Source organism: Heteronotia binoei, chromosome 2 (assembly GCF_032191835.1).
Source record: "Heteronotia binoei isolate CCM8104 ecotype False Entrance Well chromosome 2, APGP_CSIRO_Hbin_v1, whole genome shotgun sequence".
NCBI classification, from domain to species: Eukaryota; Metazoa; Chordata; class Lepidosauria; order Squamata; family Gekkonidae; genus Heteronotia; species Heteronotia binoei.
The window spans coordinates 150,492,193-150,515,964 of NC_083224.1; the positions used below are offsets into that span (position 1 = coordinate 150,492,193).

Here is a 23,772-nt window from a genome sequence, read left to right on the forward strand (position 1 = left end):
GATTGATTTTTTTCAGAGGGGGGAAGAACGTAATCACAATGCAATGGCACATTATCAAATTCACGTGGAATATAATAAAGAAGGGGGGCGGGTGCAAGTAAGTGATGCATTCGGAAAAAGAAAATAGCGTTACATCGTTATATTGTTTCAGCATTGTAACATAAAATGAGTTTTTTAAAAAAATTAATCCATTTCAGGAAAATATTGCATAATTTTCAAAGGGAGTAAAATTGCGGAAGTAGGACGAAATAACTGGGCGGAATCATGGGCGTGGAGTTATGTGGGTGTGTTCTACTGATGCAAGAAGTTTGACAGCGCATTAGCGCGAGTTCCGCACATAAAATTCCGAGCCTCAGAACTGCAGCGAAAAAAAGATCTGGTATTTTGCCGATCTCCTTAATCCGGGGCAGCACCGCTTCGGAGGTGGGTCAAACTGCCGCCCCGGGTCAAAATGTGCGGAAACCAACATCTGCCCCGGGGGAAACACAGTGCTGGAGCCGGAGCAAAGGCTAATGCGGAATCACCCTGAGTTGCCAGACTGAATGCCTCAGTGTTCCCTGTGGCAATGACACAGAATTGGAGAATTCTTACTGCGTGGATGTGGCCATATTCTACATATCACACACATCCCATACACTGTAGGTGAATATCTTATTTGACTGCACTTGAAAAATGAACAGAACATGGTAAAACAAGTGAAGGCAGAAGGATCTTTATACAGGTTTCCATGTAGTTAGGACTGCCATATGATTAAAAAAAAACCTACGAGGAATCTCCACTATTATATATAATTGTTTCAATATATATTGCACAGTTTCCAAATCTAAGTAAACCCAAAAGCACACAGCACACATATCACATTTCTATAAATATACGCAACAAGTTGTGTAAATGGTTCATAATCCTTGTCCTATTCCAGTAGTATCCTCCATTCCTATTGCAATTACCATACTCTTCCTCTCCTTTCAGCTTTCTAAGGGACCTGTGAATCCAATGAACCATTGGGGGTTGTGCCCCTCCCATTTTTTTGCTTCTTCCCATGAACCTGCCTTGTACTGGTCCATCTAGGTCAGTAATGTCTGTTCTGATAGCAGCTTCTCCAGGGTCTTAGGCAGAGGTCTTTTGGATCACTTACTGCCTGATCCGTTCAACTGGAGATGCCAGGAACTGAACTGGGGACTTTCTGCACACCAAGCAGACTATCTACCACTCACCTTCCTTTCAGAGGAGCAAGAGTGCAAACTGACACTGGCGCCATTTTTAATCTGTGTAGTTGCTCAGTACTTCACGCTGGATATTTACCAAATAAAGCTTTTAGATAATGGTCTAAGACAACACTTCCTCCCATGAAAAAATCCAGTCTGGTGAAGAGTTATGGAGAACTGGAAAACTTGCAGTTTTGTGTCATGTTGGTTGATTCTGGTAAGAGGTATCACACAGCTGTTGTTTTTTTATTATAACAATAGTGTCTGACTGAGGCACAAATAGAGCAGCCATATGCCTGCTGGGGGTCACTCACCAAGACTCCAGCAGCTAGAGGGAGAATTTTTTAAAATCAGAATTTCCTGCAATTCCAAGAGAAATGCAACATCACTTCTGGCTTTTCCCCAGAACTGCCATGCTGTTCCCCTTCATGTACCCCTGGTCCTCGGGTACATGAATCTGACGTCAACATTGTCAGCTGCTAAGGCTTACAACCCATCAGGAAGCAATCCCCCTCCCTCTGACTGCAATGCTGGGCTGTGTTCTCATCCCCCCAGAGAAGGCCCTGAAAATCAGACTTGCCAACCTGCAGATGGGGCCTAGAGATTTCCCAGACTTGATCTCAAGACTACAGAGGTCAGTTTCTCCTGGAGAAAATGGCTGCTTTGGAGGATAGACAAACCTATGGTATTATAGCCTACTAGGGTGGCCAGACCGTCCCGGTCTCTCGGGACTTTCCCGGTTCTGGCCACCAATTCCCAGCTCCCGGGCTGCCTATACCGGGACCATTACAAAGTCCCGGTATAGCCAGCGGGGAGCCGGCGGGCCGCGCGCGCCGGCCGGGAAGGCGGGGAGTGAGGCAGCCAGCGTCCCTGCGCGTGCGCACAGCGGTGTGCGCACGCGCAGGGACGCTGGCTGCCTCACTCCCCACCTTCCCCGCCCGCACGCGGGGTCCAGAGAGGCCGGCGCTGGTCCCTGGAGGCCTCCAGAGGCCAGCGGAGGCTCCGTGGAGAGGCCGGCGCTGGTCCCTGGAGGCCTCCAGAGGCCAGCGGAGGCTCCGTGGAGAGGCCGGCGCTGGTCCCTGGAGGCCTCCAGAGGCCGGCGCTGGTCCCTGGAGGCCTCCAGAGGCCAGCGGAGGCTCCGTGGAGAGGCCGGCGCTGGTCCCTGGAGGCCTCCAGAGGCCAGCGGAGGCTCCGTGGAGAGGCCTGCGCTGGTCCCTGGAGGCCTCCAGAGGCCAGCGGAGGCTCCGTGGAGAGGCCTGCGCTGGTCCCTGGAGGCCTCCAGAGGCCAGCGGAGGCATCGTGGAGAGGCCTGCGCTGGTCCCTGGAGGCCTCCAGAGGCCAGCGGAGGCAGCGTGGAGAGGCCAGCGCTGGTCCCTGGAGGCCTCCAGAGACCAGCGCCGGCCTCTCCGGCCTCTGCAGCCGCCGCCAGCCCCGCCAGCAGCCCGGAGGAGAGGCCGCCACCGCCCTGGATCCAGGTAAGCCAAAAGCGGGGGGGGGGGGCTAGCGGGGGGGGGCGGCTGGCCTTCCTTCTTTCCCTCCCTCCCTCCCTTCCTTCTCCCTCCTCCCTTCCTTCCCTCCTCCCTTCCTTCCTTCCTTTCTTCCTTCCTTCCCTCCCTTCCCTCCCTCCCTCCTCCCTTCCTGACTGAATGGGCCACTGGCCTGATCCAACAGGGCTTCTCTTATGTTCTTATGTGACACAGTGTGTTGGACTGGATGGGCCACTGGCCTGATCCAACAGGGCTTCTCTTATGTTCTTATGTGACACAGTGTGTTGGACTGGATGGGCCACTGGCCTGATCCAACAGGGCTTCTCTTATGTTCTTATGTGACACAGAGTGTTGGACTGGATGGGCCACTGGCCTGATCCAACAGGGCTTCTCTTATGTTCTTATGTGACACAGTGTGTTGGACTGGATGGGCCACTGGCCTGATCCAACAGGGCTTCTCTTATGTTCTTATGTGACACAGTGTGTTGGACTGGATGGGCCACTGGCCTGATCCAACAGGGCTTCTCTTATGTTCTTATGTGACGCAGAGTGTTGGACTGGATGGGCCACTGGCCTGATCCAACAGGGCTTCTCTTATGTTCTTATGTGACAATACTGACTTTGGTGGACCCAAGCACTGATTCAGTGTAAGGGAGCTTTGTGTTTGTGACTGGAGTGGACAATACTGACTTTGGTGGACCCAAGCACTGATTCAGTGTAAGGGAGCTTTGTGTTTGTGACTGGAGTAGACAATACTGACTTTGGTGGACCCAAGCACTGATTCAGTGTAAGGGAGCTTTGTGTTTGTGTCTTCTGGTGCAATTTTGTTCTCAGATCCTGTATTTACTTCATCAGTATATGGGATAAGGCACTTTCTCAGCTGTGCTGCATAATGCAGCCTATTTATTTTGTCCTGTTTGCTCTGTTGGCTCTATCTGCGCCACCTTCATCACTTTCGGGGTGTGGATCCCCCAGTGGGGTGGTCTCGCGACTCCCTCCGCCGGCTGTTTCTGATAGCCCTGCGCCCCCTCTTTCATTTGATATGTGTCCCGTGCGGATGCCACCCTCCCGCCGGGAGATGCCGCAAAATGAGCCCCCTTGAGGCTTATGGCGGCAGGGCTCGGGGGAAGCGAGCTAGACTGCTGTTCTTTTGAGGGGTCATAGAGTGTTTTGAGCCCGTCCCTGTGGCATTGGTCCCATCGTTGTGGGGCCCAGGGGGCCGGCGCAGCGGCACGCTGAAGCAGCCTGTCGGTCACTTCCGGGTTCCTGTCCTGCATCTCGACCTGTGACAGGCTGCTTCGGCGTGCTGCTGCGCCGGCCCCCTGGGTCCCACAATGATGGGACCGATGCCACAGGGACGGGCTCGAAACACTCTATAACCCCTCAAAAGAACAGCAGTCTAGCTCGCTTCCCCCGAGCCCTGCCGCCATAAGCCTCAAGGGGGCTCATTTTGCGGCATCTCCTGGCGGGAGGGTGGCACCCACACGGGACACATATCAAATGAAAGAGGGGGTGCAGGGCTATCAGAAACAGCCGGCGGAGGGAGTCGCGAGACCACCCCACTGGGGGATCCACACACCGAAAGTGATGAAGGTGGCGCAGATAGAGCCAACAGAGCAAACAGGACAAAATAAATAGGCTGCATTATGCAGCACAGTTGAGAAAGTGCCTTATCCCATATACTGATGAAGTATATACAGGATTTGAGAACAAAATTGTTTCCGGCGGTGATATTTGGGGGATTTTTGGGGACGTCACAGGAAGTGCTGTGAAGTCACTTCCTGTTTCCGGCAGTGGCATTTGGGGGAAATGATGTCATTTGGGGGAAGTGATGTCACAGGAAGTGATGTCACTTCCCGTTTCCGGCAGGTGACGCAGGGAAATGATGTCACAGGAAGTGGTGTCACTTCCTGTTTCTGGCGGTGGCATGACGTCACCGGAAGTGCCGTCACCGGAAGTGCCGTCACTTCCTGTTTCCGGCGCCACACGCGCTCCGCGCGCACCCCTACCTTCCACCCCCCCCCCCCAAGGTGTCCCTGGCTGGCCTTCAGACATTATGGTCACCCTATAGCCTACTGAGGTCCCTTACTCCCCCATACTCTTCCCTCCCCAGGATCCACCCTCAGATCTCCAAAATTTCCCAAACTGGAGTTGGGAATATATCCAGGTGGGCAGCCATGTTCGTCAGAAGCAGTAGAACTTAAGAGTCCAGGGGCACTTTTAAGACCAACGAAGTTATTATATAGTGAGTTCAGCCAGCTTGAGGTAAGCAAGAATGTTTATTGAACAAGGTAAGTATCAGGATTCTGGAGGGCAATGAAGTATGTTTCAGTGTCAACTAACAGACATAACAAACTGGCAGTCAAAATAACCAATACACAACAAAAGTTTTATTCAAGGTATAAGCTTTATTCAAGGTATGGAGTTGGCAATGGTAGAGAAAATAGTCTGGAAAATGTATTTTTACTGTTTCCTCTGGGCACCCTTGTCCACTGGAAATGAAGATCGCTCTCTAGCTTTCTTCAGGTGGGTAGCCATGTTTATCTGAAGCAGCAGAACTGAGTCGTGGCAGCTTTAATGAAGTTTTATTCAAGGTATAACTTTTATGTGCACACACACTTCTTCAGATATACACTTCTTCAGCTATCTGAAGAAGCTATCTGAAGTGTGCTTGCACATAAAAGCTTATGTCTTGAATAAAACTTCGTTGGGTCTTAAAAGTGCCCCTGAACTCAAACTTTGTTCCCATTTCCATCCTGATGGGCTGGAAAGGGACCCTTAATCTTTTAAATCCTGTTAGACCCCCATGTGCTCCTGCCTGCGTAGCTACAGTTGAGAAAAAGGAGAGAAGAGAGATAGAGTTCAAGAGGCCATGTACATATTGGGGCACTGGCCTATAAAAACCCTCAACCAGCCATGTATATTTCCAAAAGAATTGCACAGAATTAGTGTCATTATATAGAATCATTACACAGAATGGGACAAAACTGATAGCATAAGCTCATTTGCATATACAGGACAGATTTCCCCCCAAATTCTGAGAAGGGTCTGTTGAACAGTATTCCAAGAATCCTATGGACTAACTGGAACCAAGAGCTACTTTAACGCATTCACATTCTAACTTTATCTTGGAGGCCCCCTGTTACCCAATCCTCCCCACCTAGGGGATGTATCACTTAATACTTCCACACAGAAACTTTCACAAGCTACTATTTCAGAATTTCAAATTCTTACATAGGGACATTAAAGGCATTTGAGCATGCAAGTGGGGTTTTTCAAAATCTAAATATATCCAAATGGATATATATCCAATTGGATCAGGACTATAGAAACCCCTTGGGAGATTTGCTATAAACTTTTTTTTTAACTTTTCACAAATTGAAAATGCCTGAAATCATATATAACTATATGAGCAATCCTAAACAGTTCTATTTTGACAGTAAATCCTATTTTATTCAATAAGGCTTCCTTCAAGAAAAGTCTTCTTAGAACTGCAGCATAATTTAGATAGACAGGTGTTCTGAAGAACTAAACATTAAAGGAATGCTTACAGCCCACGAAGTTTTATGTACTTGGATTTCTTTAAAGAAAATTTTATTTAATGAAACAAAGAGATGAAAATTGTGTTATAGATGGCATACTGGATAAATCACTGATGGGAGTTGTATTTGAAATACTGCTATTATATTTTAAGATTTTTTTATACATGCATAAATTTCTTTGCAAAAACAAACCATAATCTGTGAAGGTCAGAGCAGATTAAAGGTTGTAAATACAGTTTTAATCTTTTTCTTACGACTTTTGAACTTCAGCAGTGTTTGATGTCCTACCATGACATTTATGGTGTTAATGCAATCACAATAGCTAAACTCGTGGAATTAATTCATATCTACAATTTGAGAAAGGTCAGATTTAAGCAAGCCCATCTGCATCTTCATGAGTCTCACCTGCACATTTTATTTCACAGCTGTCATCTTCACAGAAAAATTAGTTTCTTAATTTTGCAAGGTGAATTAAGTAATTTAGATCAGAACAAATGGTACTCAGGTGCTAACATATTCCTGAAAGAAATATAAAAGCTGAAAAGACATCCGAACAAGAATTATGTACCATGAATCTCAAATCAAGCAGGGTATGATCCAAAAATCTGTTTGAAGCAGACAATAGCCTGATACCCAAAATGTAAATATGAAAATGCAGTTTCACAAGAAAATATTTCAACAACCTATTTTTGTTTGAAAGAATAATGGCAAACATCTTTGCTAAAGTCTGCCATTGTTCAAGGAATAAAACAGAGAACACCAACCGCTTAAGATCAGCCTATTTTGAAAGTCCACCTTCTTCTATACCAGGCAAGCTCCTCTTCTCATACTCTTTATTTTTTGGAATTTAGGCCCACACTTGCAGAGGTGAGGTGGATGGCAACCAGACAAGGAGCTTTTTTGGTGGTGGCACCTTTGCTTTAGAATGCCCTCCCCTACCCTGTGCCAGGCCAAAACATTCAGCCTGAAGACTGTTTTATTAATATTATTTTAGGCTGCACTCCATGGTCATTTTATGCTGTTTTTAATGGCATGTGTGGTTTTGTTGTATTGTTTTAACTATGATTTGCCTCGAGCAGGTTTCTGAAGATACAGCTTATGAATTTCCTTAGCAAATGATAGGTGATAAATCTCAAGTATGTAAATAAAGGGCATGTATCAAAAAGTAATAAAGCAAATGGGTAAAGCTGAGTAAAATATATTCTACAGAGAAACATTCACACCAAAGGACCTTCATGTTACACTTTTGTCCATAAAGATCCACACTCATTAAGATTAAAACACATATAGTATAAAGCATGTATTTCTCCCAATACAAGTCCATGGAGATATTCATATTGGCAGTACTTTTGTTTTTTGTATTTTTAAAAGAATGGTGCACCGATTTCTAAAAGAATTGCACCGATTTCTACCAATCCCCCTCCTCAGGCCTTGGAAGAGCCCCCAAGAAAATTGTCAGTACTAAGTAACAGAGAGTACTACCCAGAGAGGTTTTTTTTTTGTAGAAAAAGCCCAGCAGGAACTCATTTGCACATTAGGCCACATCCCCTGACCCCAAGCCAGCCGGAACTGCATTCCTTGTGTTCCTGCTCAAAAAAAGTCCTGGTACCTCCATTAAATGTCCTGTATAGCAGTATCAAAATACATACTAGGGGTGGGGGTGGTGGGAAGAGTCAATTTGTCAGTGCAAGATAAACCTCAGTGAACACAGCATGGCGTGAGAATCATCCCTTCATTTCCCATAGTCTACCAATTGTCAGAGATTTTTTCTGCTAGAATGAAGCCCTATCAAATATTGTCAGAGATTTTTTCTGCTAGAATGAAACCCTATCAAGGCCAAGGAATTTGCCAGTTTAGCATATAGATTTTAACACTCTCAAAAAAATAATAAACCAATATTTGTTTTTTCCCAAAAAGTATATGCACTAAACATCTTCTGAATTCATGCATCAGAATATGGAAGTAAGTCTCCGCACACACCACTGGCATAGACAGACATTTGCATCAATGAATCAGTCTGATGTATCTTCTGACACAGATGGGGATGCCCATCCCCATCAGGCACCCCATTTAGTGTGTATGACAAGAGATGGCCCAGTGTCAATTATCCTGCCAAACAGAAGACTGCTCTTAGCCTGCAACCCTATCATACATATTTTGAAATCAGGCACTCTGAACACCATATGACCTGTTTCCAAATAAATGTCAGTGACCTCATAATTTGCTACTGTCCCTGTATTAGGTTATCAACCTGTAAGTCCATGAGACATGATTCTTATATTGCTCAATTTTCCCCCTGAGAGTAACTTTATAGTTTGTTAAACCATGAAAGCAATGGTTTCTAATCCGCATTGCCTTTCAGGGACTTGAAACAGAAGATAAGAGGTAACACTTCACCGGCTTTGTACCAGCTCATATCAGCTTACTTTTACTCCAGTATGAATAATCAACCAACTGATTTTCAATCTTATTTCGATGGGCCTTGAGCAATACTAACAGTCCTAGTAGTCCAGGGGAGTTTCAAGAATGTAATTGCTGTGAATTCCTAAGTACCAATTATTAGAAGCGCACAACATACCAAGCTAGCAAATGTTATTGATGCGTACTACTACATGAAGTTTGGGAGCAATTCAAGCACCAAATTAGAACATGCTGAAGGCGTTGGCCTGGAGGGATCAGTCACATGGCAAAGGTTTACAGGCAAATCAAAAGCCCAGAGAGCAGGGTTCAGAGGACACCCTGTAGATCCCTATCATAGCCCTTTCCAAACAACCTGCCTCTGCACACATCTGCTCTTCCAATTGTGCTTCAGCTCAGCAGAGCCATTCACTTGTAGCTGAAGCCCTCCATGCCTTACTATCACATCCCAGCTCTTTTCCTGCTGGGAGTAGCCTCAGTAGTGAAGCCCTGGGAATTCTGATAACCACACAGTGAGGACTCAGCTGCAACCAAATAGCCCAGAATCCTGACACTTAAAAGAGTAGCAGGAAACTGCAGGAGACAGGGGTGTGTGTGTTATACAGCAGCTACTCCACTCACCTAGATCTGCAAGCTCAGCTTGTGTCAAAAATCTCAATCCACTTTTCACATGAATATATCCAAGCCAATCCCAGTAAAAAATTATTTTGCAGACAAAAAAAATCTACAAGCCCAGAAATCTGAAACGCCAGTTTTATAGAATGCTTTGTCTATTTCAAAAGCCTATTAACAATACCAAGATGGTCCAATCAGACATGTGATAAGGTAAAAAATAAAAGTTATTTTTATTTTTTAAAAAATCAGATTGGGAAGCACCATATGTTAATAAATACACCTATATACAATGAAAATATGTACTAGATTACAGCAAACATACCTTGAAGAGTTGTGAATACTGATCTGACAACATCCATCAGATGCAGCAGCCATCATGAGAATTTTTCCCTTTTTTAAGTTTCTCCAATTCAAAAATCAAGGCTTTACATTTTGCAAAATCAGCTATGGTGATGATGTGCAGTCATAATTATCACACACTAACATCTGTTTAATATCCTAATAATTAAAAGTTGCATTAGTGATTTTTTCAGGAACATGCAAACTTTCGTTGGTTTCCCCTAAAACTTCTTCACAAATGTTACCATATATTACTCTTTCAAAGATTATTGAAAAGATTCTGCCAGCAGAGATGTGAAAGCAAGAGTTCATATACAACAGCCTTATAAATGATTATTCATTATAGTTTACAGATGAAAGATTAGTGCAATTTGCATGGAAGTGTCACAAACTAAGCCTTTTAATCTACTATTAATTTTTTTGTTACATATTCTCTGTATAAAACTCTTGCTGAGATGTAAGTTCAAATGTCTGACTGCAATATAGGGATGAGCATGAACCCCCCCAAAATGATTGTTTGGCTTCTGAACTGAACCCCAAACCAACCCAAAACAGCTGCACCCAAATCAGGTTGGTCCAGCAAGTTCAGTTTTCCCTTTCTCCTAGCTGCAGAAAGCTGCCACTGGGAGAAAGGGGGCAGGAACTGCCCCGAGGAGGGACTTCCCTTCCACCTTTCTCTGGCTGGCAGCCATTTAAACCTAACAATTGGTCAGATCTACTGGTCAGCTGTTAGGCTTAAACCATTGGCCAAGAACAAATGAACCAGCCACAAGTCTGAGAAATGTTCAGGGAAGGTGCCTCCTCCAAACATCAGTTTGCAAACTCTGAACCAGCCCAAGTTCAGGCCAAATTTTGGTTCATGCCTATCCCTACTGCAATTCATTTTTTTATTTTAAAAGGGTGCTACAAAGCCCTTCTTTTGCAACTTCTCTGGATACCCCACTGGGAGCAGTACTCATCCACTATCCCCTAACACTCACATCTGCTGCTTTTGCATGTTCTCTACTTCATTTTGAAACCAGACAGGAGGAGTGGTGGTAATGGCAAGAAAGATAAAAGAAGGGTTCAACCATCATAGCATTGCAAATGATGCAAAAAGTAGCACAAGAGAACCCAAGGTTGTTTACCAAGAATACCCAGCAACAAAGGATCAGCATGCGATGTGACCTAGGCATAGCTCCAAGGCAGCAGAGCATTTGTCTGGGAGCCCTTTTTACTGATCCCAGGTTGGTTTGCACATAAATTTGGATTGAGCAAGGCAAAACCTTTCTCCACCAGAAAATGAAAACTATGTTATACAAACGTCCTTCAAAATTCACACTAAAATGGTATTACTGCCATAAATTCTTCAAAGGCAGCTTGTAAGAAAATCCAATCCAAAACAACTTTTTGTATTGCATGAATACCTTAAACATTTCTCTTCGTGTAAGGAAATAGTACAGTTTAATCTAAGTGTATAGTCCAACACTTTATTGATTTTTAGACCATGCACAGAAAAAAGTTCAGTTATGACACCTTTAAGTGCATGTTTCCAAGATGATCCTATTTCTGACAGGTATTCTCCCTTACTCAGTATCTATTAGAGTGTTACAACTTCTAAACCATGTGCTACCTGGTGAAATAAGTGAAAAACCTGATATTCTGATTCATTTATCACACTTAATATTCTTTGTAGTACTGTATATTTGAACTTGAACAACGTATTTCAAAACAGATGTTAGCACAAAGTAAGGTTTTTCCCTCTGACTCCACCTCAGCTTCCAGAAAGGCAGAGTGTGAAAACTATCAAGTAGTTGATTTCTGATTATTTTTAAAATAATACATTTGTATGTAAACCTTGGTTACTTTAGGGATGTGTACGTCCAGCACGTGACAATCTATCAGGACTTTATATGCCACTGATAAAGTATTTAATAATGTATATTTTGAATGACAAAGAAAATATTTCCCATTTTTGACAAAATAAAACGTAAAAAATACGTAGTTCCATGCTCATATCTTTCAAATATGTTTTTTCCAACCAGAAACGTCACACTGAAAGGCATAACTGCTCTACTGTCTGAACACAGCTATTCCCATTACACAGCAGTTTCAGTGCTGTCTCTACTCTTTGATGCATAACAGTTCCATAAAGTCTTCCAGTTGAGATCAAATGTGATGGAAATGTCAATGCAGGAGGCAAAAAACACCCACATACACACCATGTGACTTAAATAAAGCCTTGATTAAAACAATGTAGTTTGTCCAACAATGGCTGGTACAATGCCATTATATAGAACTGCAGTCACCATGAATTTTTATTCAAGTCCAAGCCTCAATATCACTTCAAATAACACAGTTCTAATATTGTTTTCCATACTGTGAAAGCTTAGTTATGAAGTCCAGCGCCACCAAGCCACCTTCATCCTGTCCCACACAGCAGTCAGGGAATCAAAAGCAGGACGAACATCCAAAATGGTAAACTGATAGTTCTTATCTACTTCGCCTCCATCATAATAATCAATAACATATCGGACTTCTTTTCCACAGCGTTCAATAATCCAATCATGCCTATCAAAAGGCAATTCATACCTAGAAAGACAGTTTTTATTGGTACTGTATTAGAATAATCACCAACATTATAGAAGTATTATGTATTAAACATTAACAAGTGTTCAGATGTCCATCTGCCTCATTCTATTCACCTTCTCTTGAAGGTGAGGAGGAAATTGGATTTATTATAACCTGCCTTTCACTTGGTGTCTCAGAGCACTTTACAATCTTCTTTCCTTCTTCTCCCCACAAAAAACACCCTGTGATGTAGGTGGCGCTGAGAGAGCTCCTCTTCAGAGAACAGCTCTGAGAGAACTGTGACTGACCCAGCATCACCCAGCAGCTGCATGCGGAGGAGTGGGGAATCAAGCCCAGTTCTCCAAATTAGAGTTCTTCGCTCTTAACTTCTATACCAGAGGTGGCCAAACTTGCTTGACGTAAGAGCCACACAGAATAACTGTCAAATGTTAGAGAGCCGCAATACAGGAACAACAGATGTTTGAGAGCCAGAAGGAAGGAAAATAGATGGGGAGGGAGAGAGAGGTGGAAAGAAAGCAACTTTAATGCCTTCTCCAGGCTGTTGGCTGGCTTGGAGAAATGACTTAAAGAGACAAATGCCTTCTCCAAGCCAGATGAGGGGGTGGGGCTTCAAGAGCCACACAATATGTGTGAAAGAGTCACATGTGGCTCCTGAGCCACATTTCGACCACTCCTGATCTATACTAAACTGGTTCTCTATTACAAACAAAGCCAGCTTTTCCTCAATACATACCCCATCCAGGATCGTATTCTGGCTCTTGGTGAATATTCCTTAGCTTTACCTCCAAACCGAACAAGCGTTGGTCCACATGGGCACTCCCTGAAAAGCAGTTTCAGAAACACACAGGTCAGCAACGCAGGCAAAACCAGAATGGTAAAGAACAGTAAAATTCCATGATGAACAGATTCCATCACAAATCCTGAAGATAAATGTTTAGCTTTTACCAAAATTATGTGTTGTGTAGGCAAAATATACTTACCTAGCATGAAGTGCTTCCCATTTTAAAATCTCCTTCCAAGCCTGCTCATTATTCTGATTATGAATTTTAATGATATTGCTCATATCTTCAGCTTTTATGTCATCATTTTTCCATTTCCATCTAAAAAAAACAGTACTGAAGAAGTTAGAAAGTTTTCAAGGTTGTTTTATGTACTTTTCCTGCCCTCTAATTAAAAACAATGAGTTCAAAGAACATATAGGCTGAAATCATGTGCACTGCCCATTTTCCTAATAAACAAAGAAATATGCATACTATAATTAAGGATTATTTGTTCCAGGCACCAAATGCCATTATGAGAATAGTCTCCATTTTAGGAATCTGTTATTGAAACAGAAATAAATTTATAAAGGCCATTTCATAAAAAGCCGCCTTGATTCAAGAGGAAAGGCAGTGTACAAATAAAGTTGATTTTTCAAATGCATGTCAGCTCATGTGCATTACCGTGCTGCTTATGAGTTTTCATATTTATTTATTTAAAATATTTTATGCTGCTAGAGTTCACAAGCAGTTTAAAACATTTTTAAAAAACAAAAAAAAATTTAAATTCTAAAATCCAATTATAAATTTATAAGCAAACAACACTAGAAGAAGGGCCAATAACCATTATTGGGCTATGCTGCTTCACCTGCTAGTGAAAGACATCAATAGACAAATCAAGAGTTCCAAAGTTTGGTGCCCGTGATGGAGAATGCTCTTTCTTGGGCTACCACCTTTCCACCAAAGAGCTTCCTAATTTTATCTACACAACAATCCCTGCAAGGATGGCAAGACTGAAAGAAAGGGACTGGCCCACAATCAGCCTACAAGCTTCATGGCAGAGGAGAGAGTTGAACTTGGGTCTCCCAGAATCCACTCTGACAATAATAATTAATTAATAATTACCATATGGCAGTATGTGCAGTACAGATCTTAAGATTGTCTGGCAGCCATAAGTTATAGGTTTTTTTAGTGTTATGCACCACTAGGTGGTAAACCAGACTTTTTTTTAAAGGCAAGAGATGTTTCAGAGGTGGTTTTGCCATTGCCTGCCTCAGATTCATGCCCATGGTATTCCTTGGAAGCTACCTTTTTAAATACTAGCCAGGGCCAACTCTACTTTGCTTACGAGATCTGACAAGATCAAGCTATCCTGGGCTATCCAGGTAAGGGCTCCTGTCTAACCGCTACACTACATGGGCTGCCTACCTGCTGTGAAGAGCTCTTTGCTCATTCACTCAATTGCTAGTGGGATGGAAAGTGCACACTATAGACTTGCCTAGATTCCAGTGCTCATACACCATATTTTAAAACAAATGAAATAGTAGCACCTGGGCTCAAATCTGCCCAGAACTCATGTCTCCAGACCTAGCAACCTTGGCTAAAGTGTACTCACATACACTTTTTAATCACCTGACAAAAGTAACATCAAGTGATGACTTGCTTATGTAAGTGAACTACCAGATCCAGCACTGCAGACAGAACTTTCACACCACCTCAATACCTTCTTATTATCTCACAAATGTTCTCTTTTGGGGGTAAGGATATCTAGCCTTTTATCTATTGTCCAATGTTGGTTTTAAACAAATAAAAAATGACTGACCTCTTCTCCAAAGAACTTGGAATCCACACTTTGAAAGGAAGGCAACGGGGAGAAGAGGTGATAGCCATAAGAGGCAAAGGCAGCAACAGATGACTGTGAAGAACTTGAAGTGCTATTGTGCTTAAGCACATACTCAGACTACTTGTCAACCAGTGCTTGTCAACCAGTGCAATGACTTGATTGCAACTAGCTCCAGTACTGGGAAGGATGTGCTTGGGTGGGCTGCAGTTACCATGCAAGAACGAAAAAGCACTTTGCATGTGTTCCAAGGAATTCCTTAACTCTACTAAGAGCAAAAGTACCACCAAAGAGCTCTGCAAACCAGCATGTACCTCTATTCTTATTTCACTTACCCTTTCCTAAGCATTGCATTCCAAAACATTTGTTCTGAAGGATAAACCCAGTTTTGTTGAGAAAAAGCTCTAGGAATAGTAGATTCTTCTCTTGTGGTAGAGAGTGGAAATGGCTGACCAGGGGATGGCAGTTGATTAGGGGGTGGCATCTAAGAGGAAAAGAAAAAACCCAGGAAAATTATATTAGTGAATATTTGGTAGAACGGAGAGTAATCCCAGGATTTTTTTTTCTTAGAATCTAATCCATATCCTAACAAAATGTTTATCCAATTCCTCCTGTAAGCATTTTACTTCATTCAGGCTTTATCATTTCCTGATGAGCTTTCCAAAAGCCCTTCCTTTTAAATTCTGTTTGAAAATCTGTTAGCTCTTAATTTTACTCACACTGGAACAGCAGATGTCTTTGCCAATAGTGGAAACGTCCAGCGGATGGACTCCAGTCTTCTGAAAATTTCAATCCTCTATCTTACCCATGTGAAATTCATGTTTCCTTAGAACTACCAGTGCCCAGGTAATATGTGGCCAGCTGAATAATGAAAGTCTTTTAAATGGCTTGAAAACCAACTCCTGAAATGATGTAAAAATTTGAAATCCTGCTGTTCGGTATCCCAATTCTTCATTAGAATATAGAAAGGAAGTTGCCTGCAGCAGAATCTTGAATTATTCAACCTTTACCATTTATGTTTAAATGCCTTGCACTTTGAATACCTTTAACATAAACACACACCATGTTTTAACTGCAATATTGTGCCAAGGAATTTTTCAATAGAATGCTTACCCAGAAAGTTAGTTCTCTTTCTCAAAAAATAGATAACTAGATAATTTTGGGTTTTCTTTCTATATGGAAATCAAGATTTCTTAGGCAATCTGATGAACAATTACCAAGCCACGTAGAGTAAGGGAGATCTCAAGTGTCTGTTAGAATTTTCTGCTTAACAACTAACTTATTTAATATGCAGTTTAAACATGGAAGGGGGACAGGATGCAAACTGACCAGATGATGAAAACACTACCAGCCAAGTCTCAAGGAATATTAACAGAAATAGTTGTGGTAAAAAACAAGAGTACAAAGGGTGGGGGCAGAGAAGTAGTCATTTCAACTCATATTCCAAGAAGAACAAAGTACAGCAGGATCTGAAAGCAACCACGCAATATTCACAGATACTGGTCAAGATGGCGATGTTTTCTATCAGAATTGCATTAACTCGCATGCATTAGTATATACCTGTCTTTAATATACATATCTATCACAAGCATTCTAATTTGTTTGCAAAAATGCTACAAAAAATAGAAGAATAGTAATTGCTTCAAAAATACTACCATTAGGCCATTCTCAGAAATGGCAGATGTAAAGAAAGCCAAATACTGGATGATACTACCTATTCTAAAGGGCAGTCTCAAATGGACAAGTACAGTTTCTAAGAGCAATAACAGCAGGGCTGCCTTTTTCAGCCCAAAGGCTAGGGTTTGTCTAAACAACAGGATGAATAATCCATGCTGTTCTCAGTTGTGCTCAGTGCTCCCACTAAACTGAGTTAGCGTGAGCTAGCTCACAGATTTTTAGCCTCCTGCTCACACATTTTTGTCTTAGCTGAGAAAAAATGGCCGCAGAGCACACTAATTTATGTGGTAGCTTACAACTTTAATGCCAGTAGCTCACAAAGTACAATTTTTGCTCACAAGACTCTGAAGCTTAAAGGAAACATGTTATCATCATGCATATAAGTCAAAATATTAAGCCTTTATAAATGTCTATTAAGAACTATGATGTATGCATCAAAACAGCTGTTGCTCTTGTAAGAAGTTTAAACCAGCATTTTTACATTTCACAGAAAATGTACTGTAAAGAAAAAGAAAGTTACCATGTTTCTGGGATCAATCTTCTCATGTATCTGAGACTTCACAGGACATTCAACATATTCATATGCTCTTTCTTGATGCACAGGAACAGAAGCATTCTGGTTCTCATCTAGACTGCCAGACGATTTCATGTGCATTGGGCAACCTAAAACAAAACAGGCATGTAATTATGCAACAGAATTTGAATTTAAAGGCAACCAAACCAGGAGCCTCATTTTTCATTAAGCCCTTAACTGAAACTTAACCCCTGCTGCTATATATACAGTGCCAAGCAGTGTGGCTGAAAACAGATTTAGCAAGACAACTTTTATAGTGCATAGTATGGAGATACTTGGAAGAGCAATTTCTGGAGGAATTCCATGGTCCTGCAATAGAGATCTTTTCTCTTTCTTGGTACTGGTGGGAAAGGAAGAGGGGAGTGGAGGATCCAGCAACAAAATTCTCTGATCTCCACTATATGGTCAGGAACCTGCACAAAGAATCAAGTCAGCCACCACAAAAAAAAAATAGAGGACACAGATCGGTGACTGACAGTATAGCACATATTGTCCCCATAACTGCACTCCCACTGCAGAGACAAGGAAAGCACAATGAATTATTCTCTACAGTATCTCCCCTTGGATCAAGGCTACAACAGGAAGCAGAGCATAACACTCTCATTTCATTCTGCCTAAAAACAGAACAAAGGAGAGTGACATGCATGGCCTAGCTGGCAGTGGTATTCTTTCTCAACCAAGCACACAGGCCAGCTATGGGCTCTCTTTAGTGACCATGGCTAGTAGCCACTGCTAAGATCTATCCTCCATGAATTTGTCTAATCCCCCTTTAAAGCTGTCTATGCCTGTGACCAGTGCTCCCTCTAAGCTGAGTTAGTGTGAGCTGGCTCACAGTTTTTTAGCCTCCCATTCATATGTTTTTGTCTTAGCCCAGGAAAAATGACCCCAGAGCAAGCTGATTTATGCAGTCGCTCACAACTTTAATGCCAGTAGCTCACAAAGTAGAATTTTTGCTCACAAGACTCCACAGCTAGAGGGAACATTGCCTGGGACCATATCTACATCCTCTGGCAGCAAATTCCATGCTTTAATCACTCATTGACTAGAAAAGTATTTCCTTTTACACATCCTGAATCTACTGCCTGTCAGCTTCATTAGATGCTCTCAAGCTTAAATATTTTGGGAGAAAGAGAAAAGCTCTCTCAGTCTACCCTCTCTACCCCATTCATAATTTTATATACCGCTATCATGCTCCCCTTTAGTCATCTCTTTTCTAAACTGAAAAGTCCCAGACTCTTCAGACTCTCCTAATAGGAAAAAGTGTTCCAATCTCCCAAACATCTTGTTTACCTTCTTCTGTTCTTCTTCTAAGGGGAGGGATGGTGGCTCAGTGGTAGAGCATCTGCTTGGTAAGCAGAAGGTCCCAGGTTCAATCCCTGGCATCTCCAACTAAAAAGGGTCCAGGCAAATAGGTATGAAAAACCTCTGCTTGAGACCCTGGAGAGCCACTGCCAGTCTGAGTAGACAATACTGACTTTGATGGACCAAGGGTCTGATTCAGTATAAGGCAGCTTCATGTATTCTAGCTCTGCAATGAGATACAATGACCAGAACTGGACACAGTATTCCAAATGAGGCCATGCCATAGATCTATACAGGGATATTATAATACTGGCCATTTAATTTTCAATCCCCTTCCTAATAATCTCCAGCACAGTTCACTGAGCTATCCAGCATGACTCCAAGCTCTTTTCCCCTAAATTCTTAGCAAATTCAGACCCCATCCAACTTGATGTTGGCATTTCTGTTCCAATGTGGATCACATTACACTTACCTTCACTACACTATTTGCTAAATTTTTGTCCATCAAGGACACACCCACAATTTCTGCCCATCATAATCATACATGTGGCACTCCCTGCAAAACTGGATAGCCCCTACTCCCCTGCTGACTTTCTACTTTCATAAGTGGTTTGGTTGTTTAAAGGAGTTTTACGTTCAAAACAGGATGCTCGCTTGAATCTTTCCAGATTTCCACAACAGGAAGGATAATGCAGTACATGACCCTCTTGACTGATGTCAAATTTGTTATGTCTTTTCCAAGAAATTCTGACTAGTGGGGTGCTCTCCTGCTGTCCCTCAACCTCTTTTGCACCCCTTCTCAAAGCACCACTCAAAAGTACTAGATGCAAGCTTGTATACCTTCTTACAGAATCAGACTTTTAATGAGAATCAGAATTCAGCATTTTTCTTACAGAGTTGCAGAATAACAGCAATTCAAATAAACTAGTTTTTTCCAATCAGCTACCACTGAAGTAAAAAACCTGATTTCAGATTAAGAGGTGGCTAATTCTCCACCTGAATGGCTGGTATGTCTGGGTGAAAAAAATCTTACCCTTTTCATTTCAACATCAACAACTGCCCCCAAGTTACATATTTAGGGCCTAAAATTCTTGCCATATTAACATATGGTTATAATATGCAAATTCTCTGTACACAAATAATTTTAGAACTACTTTCCAAAAGCTTTGCTTCCTTCAGCTCTGTGAGAAAGTTACCTTCCATTTTCTTCTGGTGCATGGGGCACTGGGAAGGAGCAGTCTGAGGCTGTTCAGATACATCTGCTTGGAGCGCTACGGAAGGAGAAGATGCAGACAGACCCATGGCCAATTTTTCTTTCAACTCAGATTTGGGGACAGGACATCTGAAATGTAACACAGAGCATTTGAACACAGTTGGGGGGCAGGTTAGGATAAAAGCAGGTAAGTGTATACCATTAAAAAAACTGTCTGGAGTCTGCCACCATTCTTCTGGACTCATTCAAGAACAACCTTACACCCTGGGCAGCTAGGCAAGAGGGATCCACTCCATATTAAGGGCTCCTCAAGGGAGTGTGGACTTGAGGGACGAGCAGAGATTGGCAGAGATAGCCTCTGTCTCCAAGAGGCTGCTCTTGAAGGTGAGCTACATTTGTTCTGTGGGAAAAGATAGGTACTTTTCAATTGATACTCATACTGTATGTAAGATACACATATCCTTTACAGTGTAATACAATTTCCTATCTATTTTTTAAAGGGATATACAGAGAAAGAGGGGAGGAAACTGAGGGAGCTACAAGGAGACTAATAACTGTATTGACAAGATATATTCTCATTTCATTTTCATTCATTTTTCATTTCATTTGACTTATATCCCGCCCTACCCCACCGAAGCGGGCTCAGAGCGGCTTACAACACAGAGGATATGATTGCTTCTCCTAACAGGATATGATTGCTAATGGAAACACTGCAATTTCTACTGCTCTTTTCCCTTGCAATATTCCTGATTTTCAGCACACTCCTGTTCTAGACTTGCCTGCATCCACCCCAAAAGGGACCACTGTGACACCGCTACTGTGATCAACACAGTAACGGTGTCATAACTTCTCAGTCTTGCAGAGCTTCTAAATAAATACTGTATATTGGAATTACATACAGAATTCCTACATACAAACAATATATTTATTTCATGCACAAAGTTGCCTATGAAATATCATATGTATTAATTGCATGCATAGGTTTTTTACTTCTGTGTAGGAAGTCAGTCAGTCACATTTTATTTGTATCCCGCCCTCCCCGCCAAAGCGGCTCAGGGCGGCTAACCACAAGAACTTTATACATACATTATACAATAAATAACATTTTAACTACAATTGATTAAAATCCATTAAAATTCTAAAAAAGACATTAGTGTATTTGGTGCTATGATCGCTGGCAAGTTTGCTTGGTAGTTTAGCAGTTTCAGCTGGTGAAGGCCATTCGGAACAAGATGGTCTTGCAGGCCCTGCGGAACTGTTCAAAGTCCCGCAGGGCCCGCATTTCTTCTGGGAGCTGATTCCACAGCTGTGAAGCCATAGCAGAGTAAGCCCGAGTACGGGTACGGGTACTCTGGAGTTTTACCTCTTTCGGCCCGGGGATAGTCAGCAGGTTCTTCCCTGCTGACCTCAGTGCTCTCTGGGGTTGTCACATGTAAGGCAGTCCTACATCTGGGTGTTTTTGGTTAGTAGTAATAATGACTGATTAAAGGTTACAGGGTGGTTGGAAACCTCCCTGGGATACAGAACAACAGAGGATCAGATACTGAGTGTTATTGTACCTAAAGGTCAGAAAACTGCAAAATGAAAAATCTTGTGAGCGTCTAGAGACTAAGTACTAGGAAAAAACCACAATCCTTTGCTGTAAATGGACAAAACCCCCTCATCCTAAAGGAAGCAAAAGGAGGGAACAACAATTTGGTGACAGTTTAATATTAAAGTATACTATTGGGCAGAGATGGATATCAGTTGAGTATCCTGGACAGTCTCAAGGTCACCTTGCCAAGCCGAGTCTTTTACACTATTAAACACACAAAACATAATTACAACTACATGAAATGAGAAATATCAGTCCTTGTGAAATATTTGAAAGTCTTGGATAGTCAAGATCACCTTAACCAGCAATGACTAACTTGTATTCAGCAGGAGAAATTCTCTTTAAAAACCCTATTCAATGTTGTATTCTGTCCGACTCATGGTAGCTTCAGATCACAGCCATAGCCAGGATTTCAAATTTGGCAGGGCCACAGGCAAGACTTTTTGTGGGGGGGGGGGGGACGAGGTAAGGGGGCCAGCCTGTCAGCACTGCAAGGCTTAATTTAATAAGCATCCTGGAGCAGAGATTTAATGGTTCACATTCCAAGTGAATCTCCTCCCCTCCCCAAACCTGGCATCTCCAGGCTCCATGCCTCAAATCCCCAGGAATTTCCAAACCCGGAGCTGGCAACCCTCAGTCACAGCTGCAGATCCAAGGAGAAGCTGCCCTCTGACTCAGCTACGTGTGCATCGGCCCCAATCAATCATAAAGAGAAAATAGGATTGGGGTAAAGGCAGGGAGAAGGAATCCCAGGCTGGAGCGTCTCACATTGCACCTTGGGAGCTGTAGTTCTCAGCTGGTTTTACTACAACCATAGCAAAGGGAATAAGAACTACAACTCCCAATTTGGGAGACCCAAAAGACCACAGGGCAAGCTTGTTAGAGCCGGGTGGGCAGCGAGTTGGTCTGAAGCAAAGCTGGAGTTCAGTAGCACCTTTAAGACAAAGGTTTATTGAGAAGATAGCACAAAAAAGCTTACAGTCTCGATAAAACTTTGTTGGTCTTAAAGGTGCTACTGGACTCCAACTCTGTTCTATTGCTAGTTTGTTACTGCAGTTAGTTTGAAGGGGGGGGAGTGGAGGAGCTAAAGCTACCCACTGCTTTCTCTCGGCCGTTTCTCCTCGGGAAAATATACCCCGGGGTCCGCCATTCCCTCTGGCCTCGGCATGCAGTCTTTGGGCACCTCCATGGGCCCGGCCACCAGGCTGTGCTGCCAAACTGTGCTCCAGCTGCTGAGGGGAGAAGCCCCTCCCTCTCAGCTGGCTGACCCACGGTGGGGGCTCTTTGGCTGCCCCCCTGCCTGAGTGCTCATCCACCACCACAGCTGGAGCAGAGAAGGGCGTCCACTAGACAGAGAACTGGACTTGAAGCCAAAGCAGCCACCGCCCCGCTCTAAATGGTGGGGCCAGGTGGTCTTCAGAAGGGTAAAGGTGGAGGGGCCGGGACCCAACCGTAGCAGGGGCCTTGTTGTTGTTGTTCAGTCGCACAGTCGAGTCCGACTCTTTGCGAGCCCATGGACAAAGTCACGCCAGACCCTCCTGTCTTCCACCATCCTCCGAAGCCTGCTCAAATTCGTTTTTGTTACATCAGTAACGCTATCCAGCCATCGCATTTTTTAACGTCCCCTTAGTCTTTCCCAGAAGGGGCCTACTTCATATTAAATCTATATTTCATCCTGGCGACAACCCTGTGAGGTAGGCTAGTCTGAGAGAGTGTGATTGGCTGGAGAACGCATGGGAGAGTTTCAGGGCTATCTGAACAGGAAACTGAAATAGGGGAGGGGCGGTGGCTCAGTGGTAGAGCATCTGCTTGGGAAGCAGAAGGTCCCAGGTTCAATCCCTGGCATCTCCAAAAAAGGGTCCAGGCAAATAGGTGTGAAAAACCTCAGCTTGAGACCCTGGAGAGCCGCTGCCAGTCTGAGAAGACAATACTGACTTTGACGGACCCAGGGTCTGATTCAGTATAAGGCAACTTCATATGTTCAAATGTGGTGGTCACGGAGCGCCAACACGCCACTCACTGAACCCACCATTGGGGCAGCATCTCAGTCGGAGGAAAGGCATTCACACGGAACTGCTACACGCATTCAAGACCGCCTTCTCCGGTTCTCATGCACAGATGCTCACGAACAGAGGGAAGGCCCATCATAGTGTCTCTGCGAGCAGCTTAAAAACCCCAAACACCAGCAACCCGCAGCCCTGACAAGGTCTCCATTTATCCGGGAGGGGGGGGGGAGAGAGAACGAACACACACGAGTTACCTCGATTTCACCTAAATCGGGCCCGGTCACTAGGACACGCCATGCGCTACAGCTCGCGAGAGTTCTATCAGCGAACGACTCGAATCCGCTCCCATAGGCAGAATTTGCGCGTGCGTGAGATGGGCGGGGCTTAGGTTGCAGGGTTCTGTGAAAGGAGCGGAAATGCTGTTTCTTGTTACCACGGCAACTGAAGAGACAGCTTTTCTTCATTCCGCGTACGTGGGTTATTCTTCTGCCAGAGGGATACGGATGTAGCTCTACCAGGAGCTGACTGCATTTACGGCTAAATTTTGGATGCTTAAATCTCAGTTGAAACCTGACCAGTTTCAGGTGTAGAACGAGGTACGAATATACCATTGTAAAGCGTTCCGCAGAAC

The 23,772-nt window shown here is 43.4% G+C and overlaps 1 protein-coding gene across 1 annotated transcript; it reads right to left on the bottom strand.

The window, feature by feature from the left end:
• Positions 1-11,240: 11,240 nt before the first annotated feature.
• On the bottom strand, positions 11,241-23,542 carry LOC132566812 (holocytochrome c-type synthase). The gene is made up of 7 exons (XM_060232222.1): positions 23,396-23,542; positions 19,525-19,670; positions 16,973-17,115; positions 15,111-15,259; positions 13,158-13,277; positions 12,911-12,997; positions 11,241-12,177 (listed from the first exon to the last, which is right to left on the bottom strand). Exons 2-7 carry the CDS (start codon positions 19,628-19,630, stop codon positions 11,979-11,981), a joined length of 804 nt encoding a protein of 267 aa, XP_060088205.1. The 5' UTR covers positions 19,631-19,670; positions 23,396-23,542; the 3' UTR covers positions 11,241-11,978.
• Between the last annotated feature and the right edge of the window lie 230 nt (positions 23,543-23,772).